The sequence below is a fragment of the Amblyomma americanum genome, chromosome 1, assembly GCF_052857255.1.
Source record: "Amblyomma americanum isolate KBUSLIRL-KWMA chromosome 1, ASM5285725v1, whole genome shotgun sequence".
Taxonomy (NCBI): Eukaryota; Metazoa; Arthropoda; class Arachnida; order Ixodida; family Ixodidae; genus Amblyomma; species Amblyomma americanum.
In genome coordinates, this window is record NC_135497.1 from 165,277,746 (window position 1) to 165,304,013 (window position 26,268).

At 49.2% G+C, this 26,268-nt stretch overlaps 1 protein-coding gene across 1 annotated transcript in view; it reads left to right on the forward strand.

Moving 5' to 3' along the window:
- Positions 1-19,440, forward strand: part of LOC144114667 (uncharacterized) — a 152,270-nt gene extending 132,830 nt beyond the window's left edge. The window contains exons 6-7 of the mRNA XM_077648551.1: positions 14,157-14,560; positions 18,883-19,440. Of these exons, the coding sequence (XP_077504677.1) occupies positions 14,157-14,560; positions 18,883-19,440 (962 nt within the window). The remainder of the gene's footprint in view (positions 1-14,156; positions 14,561-18,882) is intronic.
- The last annotated feature ends 6,828 nt before the right edge of the window (positions 19,441-26,268 follow it).

Here is a 26,268-nt window from a genome sequence, read left to right on the forward strand (position 1 = left end):
CTACCGTAAGAGAAAAGAGACGCTGACGTCTGATAACATGCACCTAGGGGACGTCGGGAAATATGAACTCCGTACTAGGCTTGGCTAGTGCTTGGCCGAAGCGATCGAGCCAGCTCCTTAAACACAGCTGCGCTTCGGTGCTGCCGAGAGGACAGATGAAACTATCTCACTTGTACGTCTTTCAGTCCTTTTATAATTTATTGTGAGCAAAGGTATGGTTTTTTATGGGTGTTTTTAACGTGCCAAAGTAACTAAGGTTATGAGAGACGCCACAGTGAAGGGCCGAGAAAATTTCGACCACCTGGGGTCCTTTAATGTGACCAAAGGTTTGGTACCAGCCGTGCATGGAAATTACCAGCGTATTGCCAGGTGCGTTGTCTCAAGGAGTCTAGTTCTTCCTACTGAATCCTCGTTTTCTCGGCCAGTATCCAGCCAAGAAAAATACGATGTTTCGTGTACGTTGTGCGATCTACCGCAACGCCATTTTTGACTCTACAGGTATTCTTGAGAATCTCTGCGATAATAATAATAATAATAATAATAATAATAATAATAATAATAATAATAATAATAATAATAATAATAATAATAATAATAATAATAATAATAATAATAATAATAATAATAATAATAATAATAATAATAATAATTATTGGTTTTGGGGGAAGGAAATGGCGCAGCATCTCTCTCATATGTCGTTGAACAACTGAACCACGCCTTAAAGAAAGGGATAAGGGAGGGAGTGAAAGAAGAAAGGAAAAAATAGGTTCCGTAGTGGAGGGCTCCGGAATAATTTCGACCACCAGGGGATCTTTAACGTGCACTGACATTGCACAGCACACGGGCGCTTTAGCGTATTTACTCCAGTGTGCTGTGCGGTGTCAGTGCCCGTTAAGATCCCCCGGTGGCCGAAATTATTCCGGAGCCCTCCACTACTCTCTGTGCTCATCTCTGTGCTAATAATAATAATTGGTTTTAGGCGAAAGGAAATGGCGCAGTATCTGTCTCATATATCTTTGGACACCTGAACCGCGCCGTAAGAGAAGGGATAAAGGAGGGATTCAAAGAAGAGAGGAAGAAAGAGGTGCCGTGGTGGAGGACTCCGGAATAATTTTGACCCCTTGGGGATCTTTAACATGCACTGAGATCGCACAGCACACGGGCGCCTTAGCGTGTTTCATCAATAAAAACGCACCCGTCGCGGTCGGGTTCGAAACCGGGAACTCCGGATCAGTTTTCTGGCGCCATAACCACTGAGCCACCGCGGCGTTGACATCATCTCTGTGCTCAGAATGCATTTCATGGTGTACTGAAGGCTATACTTACTTGTCAGTGCAATAAGTATAATGTAACTGGAATGGAGGAGGATCAGGAAGGGAGATTAAACCACGGAGCTAGCCTATAGTTACGCTGTCCAGAGCTGGATCAAGAGCGAGCGAGAGAGACAAATTGAGGAGGATAGAACACACACACACACACACACACACACACACACACACACACACACACACACACACACACACACACACACACACACACACACACACACACACACACACACACACACACACACACACACACACACACACACACACACACACACACACACACACACACACACACACACACACACACACACACACACACACACACACACACACACACACACACACACACACACACACACACACACACACACACACACACACACACACACGCACACACACACACACGCACACACACACACACGCCGAGCAAAGAGCTTCGCTGCAGACATGTCTTCTTAGCCAGAGGTGTATAACTAAGGAAAGGGGTTTGCTTTTCAGCGTCATATTGAAGCTCTTAGGGTACCACCAGACGAAAAAAGTCCGCAAAAGGTGAGAATAGGGTCGTCATTGCACTAAATAAGAGCTGAAAGGACGTGACAAGTGCTCCACCACACGTGTTAGAAACAAACTGAGTTTCTTGGATACTTTTGCCAAAGGCCGTTCACTGTGGCGTCCCTCATAGTCTCAGTTGTTTTGGGACGTTGAACACCTTAAAACAAACCAAACAACGTTTTATTTGTTTTTTTTATGTTAGAAACGCTAGATGACTACGAAACTCCGTTAGGGCAGCGTTGTGCTTCCGCCACAGTCTTCAAAATCACTTCTTTTCGAATGTCGTGTAGTTCGCAAAGTATGAGATATGATGCCGTAGCGCTGGGCTACGAAAAATTGGTTTTCAAGAAATAAAACGGCGAAGTAATGGTCTCACTTATCGGCGGAGCAACCCGCTTTCAAACCAGCGCCCGTTCGAAAATAGAAGCGCTGGCACCGCCGTAGCGTTCTGCCCCAATAAGGTGGTGGTTACAACTTTATTGCCACAAAATGGAAGCCTGGATTATTTTGGATGGTGCGAGGCAGTGTGACCTCCACTCGGGGGCGGCCTCTCGAGTTCGCGTGATGATGGCCAGCTGCGTTGTTTTCTTGAACTGGCCAAGAGCTTGTCCCATTCCTCCGCCGAGGGAGGTTGCAATAATGTCATCGAAGAGGGTGGGCTATCGCATTCGGGCAGTGAGGACGCCCTACGACCAGAATTTCACGAGGGACGGATTGATCTCATTTCATGACACCACCCATCACTTTAGGCTGGAGAGGCGCGCATATCCCCCTCCCCACAGATCTTCAACAAAAGCGCAGGAAGTTACCTGGCGCCGACTGCAAACACGCTCCCTTCAGAATCCGGCAGTGCTTTCCCTCAAGGACCCTGGCCAGTACGACCCAAACTGCCATAAATATGGTGAAAGGACCACATACGACCACATTCAGTGAAACTGCGCAAATAATTCGCCTCAGGCGGAGTTGATACAGTTAAATCTCGCGAGCGGTGGGACGCCGTGCTGGTCAGCTCGGATCCCAAGATTCAAGTACGGGCAATCGAGCGGGTCAATGAGGTCGCCGCCAGCCATGGGCTAGCGGCCATCTAGTATGTGTCTCCTGCAATCTGCCCTCGACGCAATAAATGTTTTAAATAATAATAATAATAATAATAATAACAATAATAATAATAATAATAATAATAATAATAATAATAATAATAATAATAATAATAATAATAATAATAATAATAATAATAATAATAATAATAATAATAATAATAATAATAATAATAATATTAATAATAATAATAATAATAATAATAATAATAATAATAATAATAATAATAATAATAATAATAATTGGTTTTTGGAGAAATGAAATGGCGCAGTATCTGTCTCATATATCGGCGGACACCCGAACATCGCCGTAAGAGAGGGGATAAAGGAGGGAGTGAAAGTAGAAAGGAAGAGAGAGGTGCCGTAGTGGAGGGCTCAGGATTAATTTGGACCACCTGGGGATCTTTAACGTGCACTGACATCGCACAGCACACGGGCGCCTCAGCGTTTTGCCTGCATAAAAACGCAGCCGCCGCGGTCGGGAAGGAACCCGGGAACTCCGGATCGGTAGCCAAGCTCCCTAACTACTTAGCCATCGCGGCGGGTAAATGTTTTAGAATCCAATCCAATCCATTAAAATTGAAAATTGGCTGCTGGGGAAAGGAAATGGTGCAGTATGTATCAAATCTCGGCGGAAACCTGAACCGCTCCTTAAGTGAAGGGATAAAGGAGGGACTGAGAAAAGAAAGCAAGAAAGAAAGCCCGTAGTGAAGGGCTCCGGAATAATTTAATAATAATAATAATTGGTTTTTGGGGGGAAAGGAAAATGGCGCAGTATCTGTCTCATGTATCGTTGGACACCTGAACCGCGCCGTAAGGGAAGGGTAAAGGAGGGCGTGAAAGAAAAAAGGGAGAATAGGTGCCGTAGTGGAGGGCTCCGGAATAATTTCGACCACCTGGGGATCTTTAACGTGCACTGACATCGCACAGCACATGGGCGCCTTAGCGTTTTTCCTCCATAAAAACGCAGCCGCCAGGAATAATTTCGGCCAACTGGTGATCTTTAACGAGCAATGAAATTTCACAGCACACGGGCGTTACCTCGTGTTCGGGAAAGAGGCGACGCTGGGTCCAATACTGCTACCGACCACAGCAACGCCGCCTTCAAAAAAAGCGCCACGGGGCAACTTTTTCTTTATTTTTTAAAAATGTTAGGAACGATAGATTATGGTGGGACTCCTGTCCGCAGCGTTGATTTCTTGCTTTATGTTTGACATTAGGAACGCTACATAAGGGTGGAACTCCAATGGCGCAGCATTGGGCTGCCACAACAACCTTACAGACCGCTTCTGTTCGAATAGTGCTATGGCGCTATGAAAAATTTTCTTCAGAAATAGCCGGACAAGCGGCAATCACCTTGACGTTGACAAACCCGCGAGCAGAAGTGATTGTCAGGGATTCAAAAGCAGCCATTGGCAATTTCGCCAAGGGCAGAATATCTCCCATCTCCTTGGGAATTCTCAGGAATTACCCGGAAGACAGGACAGACGTGTGATTGGTTTGGTTACCGGCTCACTCGTCAAACCCGGGGAACGAGGCAGCCCACGATAAAGCTCGAGAATCTATCGGCCGAGCTGTGGAGGCTAACTCGGACGTCGAAATCACGAGAGATGGTCTTAATACTTACCATGAGATTACTCAGCATTATAGACTAGAAAGGCTAACCTTCCCTGCTCCGCATAAAAGCATAAACAAAGAACAGGAGGTACTGTGGAGACAACTTCAAACAAAAACTCTCCCTAATCCAGCTGTCCTAAGCCATGTGTACCTGGATAGATATAAGTCGGAGTGAAGCAAATGCGGCGACAAAGCCACCGTAGACCACATTTTCTGGGACTGTCCGAGAGATCCCCAACCAATATCGCTCAAGAGGCTCGCGCTCCCGGGCCCGTGGGAGACCTTGTTGCTCAGCTCTAACCTGGAAACCCAAGTACAGGTGGTGACGAGAGCCGAAGAGGTCGCCGCCAGCCTCCACTGACGGCCACCTAACAAGATCAACAAACCGATTTATAACTCAAGACGATAATAAACGTTTTCCAATTCAATCCAAAATTTTAGAATGGAAACCGTCCCCCTATCCTCTCTTCCCCTCCCCTCACCTTTTTCATTTCATTTTTCAATTCCTCCAAATATCATTTATTTCCGCAGCCTCAGCTAAGGTGCTTCAGCATCGATGGCAGATGTCGGGGCTAGCAAAAATCTTTTCCTTCCTTTTTACTATTATTGTAATAAAAAAACGACTACTACCAGAAAGGAACCGGCGAAGTAATCGTTTTTATGAAGGAGAAACGCTAAGGCGCCCGTGTGCTGTGCGATGTTAGTGCACGTTAATGATCTCCAGGTGGTCGAAATTATTCCGGAGCCCTCCACTGCGGCACCTCTTTCTTACTTTCTCCTTTCACTCTCTCATTTATCCCTTCTTTTACGGCGCGGTTCAGGTGTCCAACGATATATGAGACAGATACTGCGCCATTTCCTTTCCCCCAAAACAAATTATTATTATCAGCACGGAGATGAGCACAGAGAGCAGTGGAGGGCTCCGGAATAATTTCGACCACCGGGGGATCTTCAACGGGCACTGACATCGAAAAAGCACACTAGAGGAAAAACGCTAAATCGCCCGTGTGCTATGCAATGTCAGTGCACGTTAGAGATCCGCAGGTGGTCGAAATTAGCTCGCAGGCTCGGCCGCTCGTTTTCGGGAAAGAGATGAAGCTTGATCCAACACTCCTGCCTACCACAGCAAAGCCAGCTTCAAGGAAGCGCCATGTGACGAAGTTTTCTTTAGTTTTAAATGTTAGGAACAATGGATTATGGTGGAACATCATTGCCGCAGTGTTGATTTCTTGCTTTAATTTTGACGTTAGGAACGCTACATAAGGGTTGAACTCCAATGGCGCAGCATTGTGCTGCCGCAACACCCATCCAGACGGTTCCTGTTCGAATGTCGTGTAGTTCGCAAGGTGCTGAGAACCTATGCCGCTATGAAAAATTGTTTTTGACGATAGGAAACGGTCCCCTATACTCTCTTCCTCTCCCCTCACCTCTTTCATTTCATTTTTCAATTCGGCCTGCTATCCATTATTTCCGCCGCCACAGCTCAGGTGCTTCAGTATCGATGGCAGATGCCGGGGCTGGCAAAAATCTGTTCCTTCGTTTTTATATTATTTTATAAAAAACTACTACCACCACAAAGGAAATGGTGAAGTAATCGTTTTTATGGAGGAAAAACGCTAAGGCGCCCGTGCGCTATGCGATGTCAGTGCACGTTAATGATCCGCAGGTGGTCGAAATTATTCCGGAGCCCTCCACTACGGCACCTCTTTCTTCCTTTCGTCTTTCACTCCCTCCTTTATCCCTTCCCGTACGGCGCAGTTCATTTTTCCAACGATATAAGCGACAGATAATGCACAATTTCCTCCCCCCCCCAAAAAAAACGCAATTATTATTCAGGAATCATCTCACTTCTCGGTGGAACAACCCGCTTTCAATCCAGCGTCCATTCGAAACTAGAAGCGTTGGTACCGTTGGAAGCGTGGGTTCTACTACAATAAGGTGGTGGTTACAACTTTATTGCCACAAAATGGAAGGTATTAGTTGGGGCAGGCGCGAGCCCAGGGTGGCAGCAAGCCGAGGGCGACCTCTTGAGCTCGCGTGATGAGGGCCAGCTGCGTTGTTTTTCCTGAACTGGTCGAGTGTTTGTTCCATTCATCCGCCGAGGAGGCAGGCAAGAGTGTCGTCGGAGCGGGGTTGCTAGCGCATTCCCATAATATATGGTCTTGTGTGGCATGCGTCCCGTCGCCACAGTGCGGGCATGCAGGGTCATATTCACCGTTGGTGATTAAACGTAATCGGTAGGGGCCAAGAATGGCCTTTGTTTGTAGGCGTCTGAGTGTGGCTTGCGCCCTGTCCAGGTCGGGGTGAAGAGCGGGATACGTGCAACTTAGCCCGCGATGAAAGTTTGTAATCTCCGCGTACGGCGAGGCGCCTCGGCGGGGGCGTCCGCTCCCGAGAGGTCTCCCGTCATCCGGTTCGTTAAACCTACAGTACGCCACTTTAAACTGTGCGTTTCTTCGAATCTCTCGCAGTAGCCGCAACACTGTTCAGATTAAATTCTACCCGTCATCCCTAGCTTCGAATGCCGTGCTGTTCCCTCTTGGTTTTTCTCTGGATCGCATGTGTGGTGGGTGTTTTCAGCTGTAGATTTGTGGAGGGCTATCCTTTGCGCAAACGGTGTTGCTGTCGGCGCAATATTGGATAACAGGAAAGTTGCAGACCAGGGAACATCCACATGTCCTTGAGCGATAAAGTGACCCGTGGCCCTGGCAAACGGTGCCTCGGAGATTGTAACTTCTGTGGCCGCATAACCCCGCTATACTATTCTGAACAGGCAGGGTGTCGGTATAGTTAGCGTAGGCTGGGAAAGGGAACGGTTAGATAACACACTCCTCCGTGGCTTCTCCGCGCTGTAAGCGAAGGAACGAAAGAGGAAGCGAAAAATAAAGAAGTGCAAAAGAGGCAGCGTAATTGACGGCTACGCAGTAATTTCGATCGGTTGGCGTTGTTCAACGAGGACTCATGTTGTGCAGCACACGGGCGTTTTTCGATATAAACAGCCCCTGGGGTGTCTGAAATAAGTATAGTTACTCGATTGAACAGCGTAACAATCCAAGGGGCGCCGATAAACTAGATACAAACGCAGCACTACAGTGTTCCAAACGCCCTACGCCACAGCTGTTTCCGGCATTGAAGAGCAGGGATGAAAAGGAGGATCTTTTGCAGATGCAGCCGTTGCCGCTTCTGGGGACGCAGTTGATGCAGCGCACCATTTTCCTCTCAGTAGTTTCCCTGACAGCACTCTGAACTGCCCTTTGTTTGCACGCGGCAGTGGTTAGGCATAGCTGGAGCCCGTCGGCAGGCCCGTGCACTTTCCTCTATCATCCTGTAATCGCAACAACATGGAAACCTTAGGGAATGTATATCCTCAGACATGGATGTCTGCGATAATCTTACAATACCACCAAACGCCGATGTCGGAGATCGCCAGCGAGACGCGTATTAGTTATTCCGACTGAGCTAAGCCTGGGCTAGCGTCGCCGACTTGATGTTTTTTGTCGTCTCGCACTCAGGGGGACGTCAAAGTGTGGCGGCTTCTCTTTATCGAGCGAGTGCTAAGGTTGTGACCGCGAATCGCGCATCGGGGCCTCCTTTGAGAGCAATGGCCACCGCAACGACAGGACATAAACTCTGAGATTGGCGCCCGTGTGCTGTGCGATGTCAGTGCACGTTAGAGATCCCCAGTTGGTCCAAGTTATTCCGGAGCCCTCCACTGCGGCACCTCTTTCTTCGATGATTCGCTTAGTCCATGTTTTATCCCTTCTTTTACGGCGCGGTTCAGGGGACCGCGGATATGTGAGACAGATACTGCGCCATTTCTTTTCCCCCCCCAAAAATTTTTCAGTGTCGCCTGGCTTCACCGCGCACCGGACGGAGGCTTGCTGCTGCAGTGTATGCGCTCGCACCCGCGCTCACGAATGGGCGCGGCGCTGCTCGAGTATGAGCAATTGACCCAAGGCCCACCCCCCCTACGGCTCCTGCGCGCCCTGGCCTGCTGCCTCGGAGGTACAGCGAGAGATCGTTGGCATATCGGGAAAGCGGAGCACACCCCTCTGTGCTTTGCAGCAGCTGGCCAGGGACGTCATACACGAGGAGCTCCAGGACCATCTCCTCGTGTACACCGACGGCTCAGTGGCCCACGACAGCTGCTCCCTTGCTGCTGCGGCCACCATCTCCGCCCTGCGACTGCACAGCCAGCAACACGCAGCCTTCCTGGGCTCCTCCACCACGGCGGAGTTGATGGGGATCCGGCTCGGGCTGGACCTGCTGCTCACCATCGGCCCTCCGCTGCCCAGGAGTGCTCTGCTGTGCGACTCCCGCGCCGCCCTCAGCCGCCAGCAATCTAACGGCCGCGGTACCCTACTAGTGCGAGAAATTCGCTTGCGCATCGAGCGCCTCGCGCAAAGAGGTTGTGTTGTGCGTGCACAGTGGGTGCCCGGTCACTGCGGCATCGCCGGCAACGAAGAAGCTGACGACCTCGCGACCGCTGCACACCAACTACCTGCCAGCGATCTGCCCCTTGCGCTGGAGGACGTGCGTGCGGCCATCCACGACCATCTCCGAAAGCAGCACCCCGACCCACGCATCGCGGGAGGTGAGCGCGTCGACAGTGTCACCGGCTGTCGCGCACTTACACGGTCACAACGTGCAATGATCCTCCGCGCGCGCATTGGCTGCGAGTGGCCCGGGGAACGACGGGTGCATCACAGAATCGCGACGAGTGTTGTGTGTGACGGATGCGGTGCTAACACTAGAACACCTGCTCCTTCTCTGTGCCGCGTTCGCCGATGCTCGTCGCGATATGCTCGCGGCCTATAGGGCGCAGGGCATACTACCTGACTCCATCAAGACGCTATTGTGGCCGCAGGGCAGTGCGCGCACTCGTGAGCGAACTTTGGTGAGCCTCTGTGCATTCCTCGAACACACGGGCTTGACGTCCCGTCTGTTCTCCGTCAGGTAGTTACACGCAGTGACCGAACGCTCCGCAAGTTCTACCTTGAACGATTAATAACTGGACGCCCCACTCCAGTTGTAACCAACACAGTGATGTGCGCGTGTGTCATTTAATTCCTCTAAAATGAACTAATCACGCGCACAACCTGGACACAATTCTTATTGTGTATATAGTTTGTACATATTACTTCTCCCCCTATCCTCTCTTCCTGTCCCCTCACCTCTTTCATTTCATTTCTTCATTCTGCCTGCTGTCCTTTATTTCCGCTGCCCCAGCTCAGGTGCTTCAGTATCGATGGCAGATGCCGGGGCTAGCAAAAAACTTTTCCTTCCTTTTTACTATTATTTTTAATAAAACCACTACCACCACCACCCTCTGAGCAAAGTAGCTTCTAGGAATAATTGGGTTTCGAAGCGGAGTCACCCTCCACTTGTTGTCTTCGACTTCCTCAGCGCGCGTGTTCGAGACGCGCCGGGACCTTGCGTTCCCATAAGCAGCAGTGGTAAAGCGTTATCGTACAATTCCCTTTGGTTCCATGCAGTCTTTTTTTCTTTATGCGTTCATGGAGGCAGAAGCGCCGGCACGCGCATGACGTCTCCAAGCGTAGCCAATGACGGCGGAACACGTGCAGCTCGTGGCGTCGCATATGAGCCAATCGCAGAGCGGAAAAGGCCTCTATAAAAGAGAAACAGCGCAGCCATTTTGCCTTTCTCTAGGGGCTCGACAGGCAGTCAAGACGTCCGTTTCGTTGATTTCCAGTTGTGTTTGTGGCCCCGCTATCTAAATGGAGAAAGGAAAGCGCAAAGACAAGAAGAAAAACGACTCAGCTGCTGGACCTCCAGGTGCGTAGCGAATTTCCTTCCGGTTCTGTGGCCTCCGCCGCTGTCTCGTTTGGGTGCTCGATCCCTTTGTTCATCTGGCGTCACATAGTGGTCGCTTTAGGCCTAACCTCGTGGGCTACGATGATTGTGTTCTAAAGCATATTTTTGCGAGAAGGCTGAACGAAATGCACGAGCTTCGTTACCCGTTTGTTTTCGCTATTATGCACCATCGTTTTTACGTGAGCGTGAGTGACCGTGACTTGAGAGAAAAAAAGAACCTGGTTCGGTTGAGCCGAAGCGACCTCGGCAGCCTTCTAATCGCGTTAAGGTGGGTTCACGTGCAAGCAAATGAGCGAGCAGAGCGATAGAGCGGCGCGTTGCATTGAAGAATTTGCACATTTATTGAACCTCTTTCCTCTGGCCGTTCGATGCGCCGCGACCGCTCGAAACGGCTTTGTGCGCCGCGGCGGCACAAATTGCTAGCGTTTCCGCTCCTATGTGAAGTGGCCTTTGGACTGCGTACGACTTCGCGTCTCCGGTCCTCGTGGTTCGTACAGTGTCGCCATATGCAACGCCAGTATTGGGCTCGATGCCCTCAGGCTGTGACAATAGCCTTCCTTTGTTCGAACAAAGCCCGCACGCTTAGTGAAATCGCGAAGCCTTCAGCTTGCTCAAGCTCCAACCTGCGTTGTGGACAATGCACTCTTTAGATATCATTAATATTAGGCTATTTTGTTATGACAACCAACGTTTTGCATTGATGCTGCAGTCTCGGGAATACTTGATGTTGCGGTAGCATTGCTATACGATAGAATGTATGCGGAATGAAGAAAATTACCAAATTCCAGGCATGCTACGAACGTCAGTGCTAACAGGTTATGTGAAATACCTAACTGAAGCGCATAACCCAATACAAAGGATCGCGTCGCTTCGCTTCACGTCATCTTTTGTTTTTAATTTTTTCTGAGAGGACCCATAAAAGGGGTTCCAGCCGAGCCGCGCATTTGTGACCGGCGGCGCGTTCCTGCCGTGAATGCCTTGCCGAACGTTCGCCTTGCGCACGCGCACTGTTCGTCTCGACGCTCCTCGAGCACGCGCTGCTGCACGCGTCGCCCGTGCGCCTGTGTGTTCCGTCCATGCTGCTGACCTCACACGGGACGGGTGCTGTGGAACGCTCTTCAGCTTGGTCAGTGCCTTGATCCACGGCACGTTTCCGACCGCTGCTGTCTCGTTTTAGCCCGTTCTTCTTGGTGCACAGCAACCTCTCTGCAGCTCCGCACCCCAGTCCCCTCAGCGCATTTACGATTCCTTTATGGTTTATTTGGGTTTAACGTCCCAAAGAGACTTAGGCTATGAGGGACGCTGTGGTGAAGGGCTCCGGAAATTTCGACCACCTGGGGGTTCTTTAACGTGCGCTGACATCGCACAGAACACGGGCCTCATGAATTTCGCCTCCATCGAAATTCGACCGCCGCGGCCACCGAACCCGCGTCTTTCGGGTATCGTGTTTCTGCTTCATTACTCTGTTACCGCCGCATTTTTGGCTTGGGCTATCCGCATTACCCGTCACAGTGGCTCAGTGATTAGGGTGCTCGGCTACTGTTCCGGAGTACCCGGGTTCGAACCCGACCGCGGCGGCCGCGTTTCGATGGAGGCGAAATGCAGAGGCGCTCGAGCGTTGTGCGATGTCAGTGCAGGTTAAATATCTCCTGGTGGTCAAAACTTTTTCGGAGACCCCACTACGGCACCTCTTTCTTCCTTTCTTTTTTCACTCGCTCCTTCTATCCCTTCCCTTCCGGCGTGGTACAGGTGTCCACCGAGATATGCAAGACGGTTACTGCGTTATTTTCTTTCCTCAAAAGCCAATTTTCAAAAAATACCTCTCCCCGGATTGTGGTCGCTATTTCTCGCGACTGCGTGTTTTTTTTGTTGTTTTTTTTTTGGGGGGGGGGGGGGCTGCCGGGTGAAGTCAAGGCGGCTTAACAGCTTGACGAGTTTGACCTTGAACCGAGGAGAAACCATGTGAGAGCTATGACGTCACTCAGCCGCCACCGTCGCGTTCATTGTGATCATTGGCATTGTCGTTCACGATGTTGCGGACTCCGTCGATTTTGAAGAAAGGAAGGGAATTGGGGAAGCGCGTTTCCCACAGCGAGCATGTGCTGACATTCTCCGTGACAGCAAGCGTTATCCGCGGCAAGAAACGTGCATTCTTTACGCCCGACATATAAATGAAAAAAATGGAAGGCTGATTCGACGGACGGTAATTCTAAAGTTCAGCCCAGGTCTCCGCAAGCCGCCAGCTACCGCTTGGCAGGTGTCGTGTTACGTTGCTAGCCCCCCTCCGGCATCGTCCCGTAGCAGCCGCCTTCCGGCTGTCCATTCCTCTCGCCGTGTCAGGTGGCGCTTCGCTCTGCTACTACGTGCCAACACGTCACCTGTCACACTCCGTAACACGTCATCTGTCAGGTAGCATGTTACAGCGACTACGATGCGGAACGCAGGGACGGGCGAGCTGCGCCCTAAACGGAATGAAACTGAAGAAGTCACTGCAGTTGAACACGAAGCGAAAAGTTTCACCACGTTTGGTAAAGCATTCATCGCATAGGCCGGAGAATAACCTTGGGCGACCTTCAGCCCAACCACGTTAGCCGTGTATGACCGTACGTGGTACAGTTATGGCGTCGCTCTTGACCCTTTACCCATGACCTTTAGTTCACCTCTGCTCTTTGACATTGGGTGATACTACGTCTAAGCCATGTCGTGTGTGTATATAATATAGAACGGCCGTGAATGCAGGCGCTGCCATGGACGAGCCTGAGGCACTTTGCAAGCGTCCTTGCTTTTCGCTGAATTCCAGGGTTAGCCAAGTTGTTTTTTTTGTTTTAGAAAATTGTTTTTATTCTCACGTATACAGCTAGACGAAAAGCGTGCGCGTGTGTCTCAAGTATATTGAATGCGCGGCGGGGTTTGTCGTTTGCCGCTTCTTCGTTGCTGTGGGGGGAGGGCTGATCACTTTTGTGTGAAAATTAAGACCCTGCGCGACAGCTATTGCCTCGCACTAAGTTCTTCAGTGCAAGGGCTATACGACGCTGTTTGGGGGAGCTGCATGTTTAGTCGCGTTTAGTCACGGAGCATGCCATTATCGGCTTACACAGCTGTCTGAGTTGGGACGGCTGTTCCGACCTGTTCTCTCGACCACAGTATACTGAGTTTTCGGTCACTGACCATGTCAACTATGTTAACTGCAGTCAGCTGACCACTTTCACATGGTCAGTAAACCGAAGATTCATTCTGCTGACCTGACCAGACGGCATTCCATCAAACCATCGACTAAGTACTCTATACCAGCTGTTTTTTCCCGTTGAGCAGACAAGGGAAGGGACGAGAGGGGCTCGTTAAGAAATACATGACGCAAGCCAACAGTGACCGAACCAAGGAGCATAGGGAAATTTAAAAAAAAATATTTTGTGGTGTTCATCAGTGGGGGCTTAATATGGCAATGACTTTTTAAATAGTCTCTTTGCGACCTTAAACCCCCATAAAAAGCGAAACTTTTTAAAGATAATTCATTAAAAGCAGAAGAAAAACAACCACATGCCGCCGGTGGGATCCGAAACCCACGACCTCTGAATTTCGCGTCCGGTGCTCTACCAACAGAGCTCCGGCGATGCCTGTCCAGTCTTCTGCTTTCGACAGTGTATATATGCGTGTCTTAACGATCGATATGATCGCAAACGCAGCCGATATATAGAGCCGGCGTTAAATGGGCATTTTCGGCTCGCAGCAGTGCCTTCGGCCAGCGGTGGCAACCAAGCCACACCTCCTGCTCCGTCGCCCGCCGGTCCCTCGTGGGTTTCGTTCGCGCAAGCACTCCAGCAGGGCGCCGCGGCCAGCCCGCAGCCGCGCGCCGTCAGCGGCGGCCCGACCACGGCCGCGGATCCCAGCGCTCACCCCACCGCTCAGCCCAGCGCCTCCCGTCCCAGCTACGGGGCCGCCGCCGCCGCGGGTTCCGCCAAGGTAGCTTCCAGCAGCCCCCGGCCTGCATCCGCAGCAGCCGCCGTGAGTGGCACTCAGCCGGCAGCAGCTGCCCTACCACCGTCGCCACCAAGCACGCCGCCCGTCGCGGTGACACAGCAGACCCCCGCAGCTGGCGACCAGGCCACTTCAGGCGACGTTGTCAGGATCAAGGTGCGTACTGTTTTCCGAAAAGGGCTTCATCTTGAGCCATGCCATGTAGTTCGTTTAACCTCGTTATAAGGAAGCTGAAAGTTCGTTCACGGCTGTTGCTTCGTTATATGCACTGTTGAAGGAGCTCCCGAGGGGAATCGTAATTCCTTCGTTATATTCATTATTTCGTTATAAACCATGCTGTGCATCTCGTTATGCCAGCGGTCCAAATACATTTGAACCTCTTTACAACGAAGTTGAAGGTTTCCGGTGGTTACTTCGTTATAGCTGTAGCTTCGTTATAGCCCCTGATGGCCGAGCTTCCACGTGCAATCATAATTTCTTCGTTATATAAGTTGTTTCGTATTAAACCGCTTCGTTACAAAGAGGTTCAGCTGTTAGCTTCAAGGCAAGAGGAAACCTCACCTCTCCAAAACATCGACTTAAGTGGACGGTACGAGAACCGAACTCCGGTATAATACAACTGAAGAAAGAAGCGGCATGTGCCTCTCGATAGAGGCCCTCCAGCAAATGGCGTCGACTGGTTCCCATGACGTCATGGTTACTCAATCCTCTTGGACCTGTGTGACATCTCAGGGAGTGGCATATGAAAGGATATGAACCACCGCTTGATCAGATTGACAGCGGCGCCCGGAGAATCGGCCGACGCCGTAGGCTGCAAGGCGTCCTTTGAAGTGCATCCGTCGCTTCTTTCTGGAGTTCCAGCCGACTACAGGGCTTAGTTTTTACTGCTGAAAAGTGCTGTGGGTAGCAAGCATCGTGGTAGTGCATGACGTATAGGGCGCTCTGGAAGTGAAACGTAAGATTTAGCTGCTGACAATGCCTAGATCGAGAACAACGTTTCGGAACCGCTACGGGTTCCTTGGTCAACAATGAGGAAGACAAGGCGAGTGGCTGAAATTTAAAACCGAAGTTTGTGACGTAAAGACCGTACTTAAATGAGTGGTTCGAATCAGACCGGGCAGCTGCAATACATTTCGATGAAGGCGAAGCGCTAAGGCACCCCTGTGCTTTGCGATGTCAGTGTACAATAAAGATCCCCAGATGATTGAAATTATTGCGGAGCCCTCCACTACAGCACCTCTTTCTTCCTTTCCTCTTTCATCCTTTCCTTTTTCACTCCCTCCGTTTTCCCTTCCCTTATAGGGTGTTTCATGTGTCTGCCAATATGTGAGAAAGATACAGCGCCATTTCCTTTCCCCAAAAATCAATTTTCAATTTTCACAGTTTCTTCTGTGAGGTTCAGGGCCTTAGTCTCACCTGGATAAAGGGTGGCTCAAGCAATTGGTGCGTCGTCAGGTTTAGCCTTGGAGTTAACTACTTATACGCCGGCGGCCGAGTGTTTTGTTGCCAGCGTATGAAATATTGTTTTTAAAGTGAAAGCTTTACTGGCCACAGGTTGAGCAATTTTGCATGATTCCTGGAGAGCACGTGGAGCAGTAATGACACATGGCATTTCTCTCTTTCGCTCTCTACCCACTACTGTGCATGCCCCACTAGTAGCACTGAGCCACAGGTGTTCCACCTGCCTTTCCTCAAAATCCAACTTTCAATTTTGTTTTCTCTTTCCTCTTTCCCTCCCTCCTTTATCACTTCCTTCTTGGGGTGGTTCGGGTGTCCACTGAGATATGTGAGATGGTTACTGTGCGATTTCCTTTCCTCAAAAACCAAAGAAAACAAGTTAGTGGAAGGACTTTGTAGAGTTCATTGGAGTTCACAATTTTGCAAAGACTATTCATTTTCACGAAAGGAAAGGCGCACAACCAGGAAAGGTGCACAAACGGCTCTGCGGGACAGTGGAGAGCTCAATCTCGCTTCCCCTTTGTATATCCTGGATTAGCTGGGCTAATCCAACCCGCCGCGGTGGCTCAGTGGTTAGGGCGCTCTGCTACTGATCTGGAGTTCCCGGGTTCGAACCCGACCGCGGCAGCTGCGTTTTTATGGAGTCAAAACACTAAGGCGCCCATGTGCTGTGCGATGTCAGTGCAGGTTAAAGATCCTCAGGTGGTCGAAATTATTCCGGTGCCCTCCACTACGGAACCTCTTTCTTCTTTCACTCCCTCTATCCCTTCTTTTATGGCGCGGTTCAGGTGTGCAGGGATATATGAGACAGATGGTGCATCATTTCCTTATCCCAAAAAGCAATTATTATTATTATTCCTATTATTATTATTATTATTGGGCTAATCGACATTAACTTTTCTGGCGGGAGGGGGGGGGAAGGAAATGGTGCAGTACCCCCAACCGCCCCCGTAAGGGAAGGGACAAGGGTGGGGGGAGTGAAAGAAGAAACGAAGTAGTGCCGTAGTGGAGGGCTGAGGAATAATTTCGACCTCCTGGGGATCTTTAACGTGCACTGACATCGAACAGCACACGGGCGCCTTTCGCCTCCATCAAAACGCAGCCGCCGCGGTCGGGTTCAAACCTGCGAACACCGGGTCAGCAGCCGAGCGCACTAAGCACTGAGCCACCGCAGTGAGTGCATTGTCTTTTTTATTCACGCGTTAAATGCGCTTTCACTCCAAGCGAAATGTTGCACTGTCGAGCCCAAACTTCCACTCTGGCAAACTGATGTTTCCTTGGGCTGTAGCTGTTGATTCTTATAAATTACGCGTCTGCACATTGTCAATTCATAGAAAGATTCCCGTATGTTGCTCATCTTTCACTGTTAATGAGCGGCTGGTGCGTCTTTCCGACCTCCACGAATGCCGAAATTTCCACTGTAGTTCCTTGTGCCGAGCTTCGGTGCCGGGCGCCGGTTTGTTTCATCATGAATAATTAAATTTTTCCAATTTTTTTCACCCCAATCGAGACCATTTCTGTGGGCGACCTTGGACATGTGACGTCACCAGCTGCATGCCCGTCGATATTTGCTCGGAGATTGGTCAAGAAGAAAAAAAATAAGACCTTTGTTTTTGGCCATTTCACACAAACAGTGGTCTGTCGCTTACAGTCTCCAGTTTAGTCAGTCAACGCACCGAGAGGTTCTGTGACAGTATGCATGACGACAAGCCTTGATCTCGGCGTCATACTTGGGGAGAAACCGAGTTTTGGTTTCGGCGTTGTTTGTTTTTCCTGTTTTAAAGAGCTTCTACTGAGGATTCTGAAAAACGGTTTTTGAGGCACAGAGAAGGGACTCTTAAGAAATGTGATGCGAATGGGAACACAATACCACGTCTAAACATATTCAAAATAGCCCACATTTTCCCTTTGAGTGGTTCAGAAACCTTGCAAGAAATGCTGCTACAGCTGTGGCACCATCATGGCCTTGGTTCACTGTATAAATAATTTAAGGCAGAAAAAGAACAAGTAATTACTGTCTCGCTTTTGATGAACACCGCGACTACGCAGTGCGGTTCCTTGATTTTGCAATCGTCCCGATCGTCCCTGTCATATGCGCTAAAAATAGCACAAGGCTCTGAAATATAATCCGAGGAAAGTACAGGGTCGGCTAAAAGTTCTCAGGCCAAAGGGTCTGCTTTTGAGCTGTATTATCAGGCAGACATGACACCACCAGACTCAGAATATCCGTAGAAAGCGGAAGAGGTATCGTTCTGTGCTCTGGGAACCTTGATAGCTTTATTCGCGTCTTAAATGCCATGATATACCGATGAAACAAGCAAGCCCTCTGGCCCCGAAAATTTTGACCAACCGGGTACAGAACCTCGCTCAATCACTACGTTCTCTCGTCATAAACATCGGAACCAAATATTCAGAACCCACAATCCCGAGCGAAGGTTGGCGAGCTCTTTCCAGTGACTTTTTCACGCCCGCGCATTTCTCCGCCTCGCGCTCCTGCGTATTTTTGTTCAGATGTGTCTGTCGGTTAGATTCAGAAGTAAGGCAGCTGCTATGGCCGCTGCCAGTAATAAGCGTCGCTTCGGCGGTTCAGGAAGCCCCCCCGACCCCATTCTACAGGGGGGGGGGGAATCCCGAACGCATAGGCAGCCGGCGGTGGGGCCGAGTGGGTAGGGCTGGCTGAACAGCGCCGACCTGTGAGCATGAAAAGAGTGATGAAAAGATATAGAAAGGCTCGAAGACGCTGAAATTTAAATTTTGACTGCACATAACTTCGCTTGCACAATACATTTTAAACATTGTCACTGGAGGATATTCTTGTTCAAGCGCTGTCCTTTAAAGGGCTCGCTATAATGCACGGGGTGCAGGAGGCTTTTTCCATTAAGACTCACCGGAACCGGTCCTGCGCTGTAGTGTAGATCGAAGACCATTCGGCCAAACTTATGTGACGCTCAACACACGAAACAGTGCGTCCATACTTAATTGTTCATGCTCTGCTCTAATTACCTCCAAACACGGCGCAGGAGCTCGAGCGAACCCTACCCTCTCACTTCCCACGGCGGCCTGCCCACGGCCAGCTGGGCCGGACCATACAACTTCTTGCCAACCACTTCAGCATCGAGATACCGACTGGCAGCGTCTACCACTACGACGTCGACATCTCCTCGGAAACTGCCAAGGAGACCAAGGTTCCTGAGCAGAAAAAGTACCGATGCCTCAGTACAAAGATCAACAGGATTGTCATCGAGCTCCTAGTAAAGAAGTACCGGCAAGACCTGGCCAACTGCATCCCGGCTTTCGATGGCCGCAAGAACCTGTACACGCGCCGCCAGCTCAACTTCCGCGAGCGGACATTCACAGTCGACCTCGAGGAAGACCAAAGATCCCAGAAGTTTATAATCAAGATCCAGTACGCGGCCACAGTGAATCTGGAGATCCTGCATGGCGTCTTCCAAAAGCGCGTACAAACTGTGCCCCAGGAAGTCCTCCAGGCCATACACATCGTCTTGAGGCACAGCCCCTCGATCAACCTTGCACCGGTTGGACGCTCGTTTTTCAGACCGCCGGGACCCAACGAGTAAAATGACCTCGGAGGAGGCCGGGAGGTGTGGTTTGGCTACTACACGAGTGTTCGACCCGCCCAATGGAAGCCCATGCTTAACGTCGACATGTCAGCAACAACATTCTACGAGTCGCTTCCACTGGTCGACTTCATGTGCAGGTTCTTAAGCGACAGCCGTCGTGTGTTGACGCCCGCAGACTTCCGGTCATTGCGCGACAACCAGTACGTGCGCCTGAATAGGGAGCTCAAGGGACTCCGTGTCAAAGTGACGCACCTTCCGTACCCGCGCAAGTACAAAGTGGTCAAGATCACGAGGGAACCTGCGAAGGAAATCTATTTTGAATCAGAAGGTAGTCAGATCTCCGTCGCCGACTACTTCCAGAGCCGCTACAGGCGCTTGTCGTACCCGAACTTCCCTTGCATGCAGAGTGGCAGCCCGACGCATCCGGTCTACATTCCTCTGGAGGTGTGCGAGCTGGCCGAAGGCCAGCACTGTCGGAAGAAGCTCGACGAGAGTCAGACCGCCGAGATGATCAAGCGCACGGCCAAGCCGCCAGCCAAGCGCTTCCAGAAGATTCGTCAGTCTGTGCGCGACATGGTCAGCAGCTCGGACAAGTACCTGCGAGAGTTCGGCGTCAAGATCAACACTGAGCCCACTCAGGTTGTGGGCAGAGTGCTCGACCCGCCATCTCTGGTATTTGAGAACAACACCATGTGCAAGCCGCGCGACGGTACGTGGGATCTCCGAGGGCAGCGCTTCTACAAGGCGATGTCCATGACAAAGTGGATTGTTCTCAACGTGAGCCGCTTCGCGCACAAGGATTCCCTGGAAAACTTCATCAGGATGCTGATCCGCATCGGCCAAGAACTGGGCATGCGCATTGCGCAGCCGCTTGCGGTCATCACGTTCGACACAAACCGCAAGCCCATGCGGACCGTTCTCACGGAGCAGCGCAAGCAGTACCCGCAGTTGGAGATGGTTGTGGCAGTGATAACAAAAGCCACGAACTACGCTGAGATCAAGCAGGTGGCAGAGACTGAGCTCTCTCTGCGCACACAATGCATCTTGGACAACAACGTGGTCCAAAAGTGCAACGCAGCGCTCATCCAAAACCTGTGCCAGAAGATCAACGCCAAGATGGGCGGTATCAACAATAGTCTCCTGATGCAGGAGAAGCCGAAGCTGTTTCATAGGCCCGTGATCGTCATTGGAGCAGACGTGTCGCACCCATCGCCTGGAGACAAGGTGAGGCCATCCATCGCCGCGTGCGTCGGAAGCCTAGACAGTGTACCGTCCAAGTTTCACGCCACCATTCGGGTACAGATTGAAGACTCCAAGGCTAAGGCGCGTGTGGAAATCATTAGAGACCTGAAGGACATGATCAAAGAATTGCTACTGGCTTTCCACCACGCCACCAGGCACAAGCCCGAGCGGATCGTCTTCTACAGGGACGGAGTGAGCGAGGGGCAGTTCTTGGAAGTCCGTAACTATGAGGTAAGTAACTGCGCCTACTACTATACTGTGCCCACTAAATGTTCATCTTGTTAAGACAGTTTTTCCCGCATTCAATGTCACTAGTGTCATTGGATAACCTTTGTCTTTGGAGAAGCCGACTAGCTGTGCATATACGTAACGACACCGAATTGATCTCCACAGGGATATAATTTCAGGACATCCAGGATATTCATTTCTGGAGACGTCTTGTCGGCGTTAGTTGACCTCAGCTTGATCGTTTCTCTTCAAAAGGTGGTAAACATCCAAGACTGAGGCCTCTGGCGCGGTTTTGTACGTATCCGCTCCGCCTCTCATCCTTCTTACACACGGGCGATTATAACTGCTGTGCAGTTGACCGTCCGTTGAGCTGAACGACAGTTCGAGGTGTTATACCCGTGCCACACGGTCAAGTTTTATGTCATTAATTACTTAGTAAATCAATTTTTAACGCAATTGGCGCGGTGCCACACACTTGTATTTAATGACATTAGACAGACTAACTGGCGTTTGCGACCTTCTGAGTTCGCCACACCTCATTCGCCCGAGATCTGTATACTCTTTTCGCCATTCCGCATGCGGAAAGACATGCAACTTTTTTGTGTGAAGTCACTACCCAGAGTATAATCGTTTATTCATAAACAACACTATTTTTAATAGGAATTCATATGTACTGTTATCCTGTGAGCTGACACACGAGTTCTACTTTTACACACTTGTCAAGCAAGAACAGTGGCATTTTCTACAAAATAATTTTTATATTATATTTGAAGGGCATTGCTGTTATACTTTCTCATTAACACTGTTTATATTCAGGGCTTTTTTTTACTGCCTTGAAGGCTGTATCGTCACCGTGACTAGTTAAATTATTTATTTACTTATATACAGATACCTTATAGGCCTCTGGAGAGGCATTGTGTAAGGGGGCGATACAGAAGTTAGTGAGAAATAGGCCAGAAATCCAAAAATCATATTAAAAGTACAGCAAAACACACAAAAAACAGGTGAGTTCAGATAAGATATCGCAATTCATTAACAGGAATAAAAGTAAAAAACCACTCTGCTTCATGAAACAAAAACAGGAGAAATGCACGAAGATTTATACAAAAGCCAAAGAAAACATATCAGGCATAAATGAGCAAAGCTGCGCATCACGAAACCGAAGAGGCAATAGTCTCAAGCTGCTGAAAACGAAGTTGTACGAATCCTGAGTATTTAAATGACGTGCTAACCGTTATCAACGAAATGTTTGGGTAGATGTTCGCGAAATGGGTCTTGATTAGCCTGCAGGGCGGTGCAGTCCGGAAGATCGTTCCAGAGACGAATGGCACGCGGGAGTGACGAGAAGTTGAAATCATGTGTGTTGCCATAAATTCGGCATAGCTGCAGTTATAAGTAGGAGGGACGTTGTAGATGTGCTGGCGGTGAATAAGTGGCATGGACGTATTTGTGAAAGATAGATAAAAGGGCAGTCTCGCGACGAATTTGCAAAGGATGCATGGAGCGAAAGTTTGATCTTCAGTTGGGTTGCACTGGACTGATAACTGTAATTTTGCCAAAATGAGACGACAAGCCCGATTCTGGACAGCTTCCAACTTCTCTATTAGATATTTCTGATAAGGTGACCAGATGGATGAAGTGTACTCTAGCTGCGGTGCTACAAAAGTAATATAGGCTTGTTTACGCATGTCAGGGGTAGTGCATAGCAGGTTACGGCGAAAGAAAACTAGTGACCGGGAAGCATTAGCGAAAGTGGTGGATGTGTGTTCAGCCCGAGAAAAGTTTGGTGAAATATGGACGCCTAGATGCTTATACTGCGTATTCCGAGCCAATGTATCGTTATTATTGCGGTATGGAAAATTCGAAGTTGCGCATTTTCGGCTAAAAGTATTTATATTACACTTCGAAATGTTTAGTCATTAGACACGTTTTACACCAGTCGTTTATGCAATCGAGGTGACTTTGAAGTTCAAGGTGGCCATTAGTAAATTTTATTGGTCAATGAATAATGCAGACGTCAGCAAATATGTGTATCTAAGATGAGATTGTTGCTGGCAGGTTATTAATGTAAATTATTAATAGTAATGGACAGAGGAGGCTTCTAGCGCCGCGCCCGATGTAACATCGCAAACAGGAAATTAATACTTGTTAACAACGGTGTACTGCTGGCAATTAGAAAGAAAACTACGGACCCATGACAGAGTTAAAGAATGTAATTTAAGCGCACAAAGCTTAGATATTTGTCGGCAATGTTCTACCCGATAAAATTCTTTGGCAAAGTCCAAAAAGGTGGAAGTGGGCAGTTTTCGTGCGAGTGTTTGTTGCCACTTTTGAAAACCGGTACAACCTTTCCTATTTTTCAACCGGTGGAAACCTCACCTGTAGATATTGACTGCTTAAAGATATGAAGGAAGATGATTTTGGAGACAGAAATGGCATTTCTTTAGTATTTTGAATTGATTTAATCGACACCAGAAAAAGAGGGTACTAGGTTATTTATCAGGTGTACTAAGCCATCAAGTGTAATGTCAACCGGCGCCATGTACGGGTAACCAAAATCAGGTACATACGAGACGTTAGGATTATCTTCTTTGGTGAAAATATATGCGAAAAACGAGTTAAATGCTTTAGGACATTCAGCATCGAAGTAGGGGGTGCTGTCAATATCATGTATTGATATATCATTACTGACACTGTTCGGACGTATTGTTTTGAAGGACTTGCTTTTATTGTTCTTAAGTAGCGCAGGAAGGGCTTTTTGAAAAAAAAATTTTTTTTCGTCACAAAGGCCAGAACAACAGAGGTTTAGGTAGGTTTTATATTTACCCGGCGCGCAGGGCGAACATTTGTGCTTTGTATTTTTGTACAACCGTTTTTTTTCTTATTTCTCATGCATTGATGCTTTCTTGTAAAGCAAGTGTTAGGTTTATGATTTGATAGCGTGATAAGCGGGACATGTTTGGCTACTATTTCGGCGAGCTTGCCTGTAAATTGAACCCGCGGTTATATTCTACTGACTTATATTGAAAAGAGGGTGTCCGAATATTATCAGAAAACATTTGAATTTCGTCATTTATTGGATTGTAATCTCCTCTGTTTAGTTGCGAATCAGTAATGTCAATAAATCTGCCAATAAATAATAATGTCGTTAAATCTCGACGTGTAGCGCCAGCTCCGAAAATAATGGCATAGGCAAACTTAAGGCTACAAACATCTAGAAAGTGCGCGTGTGGCACGGGTAATAAAAGGCAGCGCCACCTGCTGTTGAGATCTCAGCTCAGTGGAGATACGCAGTTGGACCAGTCTACTGACCCGCTGCATCGGCCGAGTCGGCGGCATTTCCGGCTGCCACATTTTGCTATCTTGGCTAATATAAGTACAACTACAACTTCCATTATAGTCGGATACAACTCAAGAACCCAGCAACTCAAGAACCCTGAATGGACTCTCTTGCAGCCAATGGCATAGACCAATTCTCATGAGCCTGCTTGGGTAACCACGTGGCGAATGCTAGATGAAAGGGGTTAGTCTCCCCCCTCACAGGGAAGACTATTGTCACTGCCACAGCGCACACCGCATTGTCAGCCTTGATGGTTCGTGATGATAAGCCGAAGCCATTGGCTGGAAGGGGGTCCTTTTACGGAGAAAATCGGCTTCATTCTTGAGTGTATCCGACTATATTCGGATTAGTGTAACCAGAAAAAAAAAGCCCGAGAAGTGGCACCAGTAAAACAACGGCTGAGCGGTGAAGCCGGACGTTCCTGTACTGAATTTTTTTTGGCTCTGTGTGGTTGTTCACTAAAGGTAGACTGAAACGCCAAGCTTGCACAGAAATTTTTGTTGAGTGAAGTCAACTAGGTGGTCAATGCGCAGAGTTATGTGCAAACCGATCACGTGATCCGGAATGTGGACCGCGTGAACTCAATTTAGAGGAGTATGCCGAGTAACTGCAGCCGACTGTTATTCATTTAAGCGTCAGTTGGAAAAGCTGCACTTCCGTTGAACTGAACGGTAGCTGAAACGGCTCGTTTAACCAGAGTACAACCGATAATAGCATTGCTTAAAAAAACGGTGATCTTCGCCGTACACTCTTTGTGAAACGACAATTGTATAAGATACGACAGCATAGTTCGTGAACATCCAAATTGTTTGGTTTACATTCTGAACTAGGTAGATATCGTGATGATTCGAATGGCCTTTCAGCCTTGACCGACATTTTTTGTTTCCGCTCTCAAATCTCGCAGGTGAGCGCCATCCGGCTGGCGTGCAAGGAACTGTCTCCCAACGAGACCTACGAGCCAGCAATTACTTTCATCGTGGTCCAGAAGCGGCATCACACGAGGTTCATGCCCGCCAACGACCGTGACGGCGTGGGCAAGTGTCGCAACGTCCCACCAGGCACGACCGTAGACTCGGTGGTCACGCACCCGCTGGACTTCGACTTCTTCCTCTGCAGCCACTTCGGCATCCAGGTAGGCGTCCTCTTCTCCGCTCTTGTTGCGATTGTCAGTGGGAAGAAATGGTCTGCGGTGTTTTCGTTTATGAATTTGCGGAGGAAATAGTCCGGGCGCCGGCATCGCCAAAGTCGTGTCGCGTCGTTAATGCGCTACAAATTCCAGGAGCGCCTGCGGTGTAGGCCTTCCACATCTTGAGGAAACGGAAGCATGGTTTTCGAGATCACCTACGCGCGAAACTGTGACGGAAGATTTCCGCTTTACATTGAGTCCATCAGGAGCGCTGTGTGTGACTGTGACGTCATCGTTCACCTTTGGGGAAGCGGTATCGGAAGTTGCGCATGGGGGGCCTCTATGGCCAGTGCTCAGTGATGCTGTCATGTGGATATGGTCATTGGTTTTTATTCTCGAGGTGGCGTCTACTGAGACATGATTGCAGAAGGTTGGGTGAAAAGAGAAGCGCTTGATGTTTAGCTCGTACGTAAAAGATGGAAGCGGCTTTTAAGTCTCAAAAAACGGTCAAAAATTGATTTTTGTTTAAATAGTCGTGTCGGCTTGTATGCCTCGGTGTTTATGCTGTCCCGAAGTCGGGACACCGACATAGATGACGATGACCGACCAATGCGCTGATGACAGCCAGCCAGGAAATAATAGTTATTCACTGTATTTATTGGCGCGAGGGCATCTAAGGCCAGATAAAGCCGGAAACATGTTGTGCATGCGGCATTAGGAGCAGGGCAAGTGCATGGGTTGCTCATGGGCACTGCCGGTTTTTGTATATTGCGTTTAAACACTGTCCTTCCCACGTAATGGCGCATTTAAACCGCAAACACCACGCCACGCCACATCGCACCACAAGCAGGACCACACCGCACCACCACATACCTCGACACGACGCGAC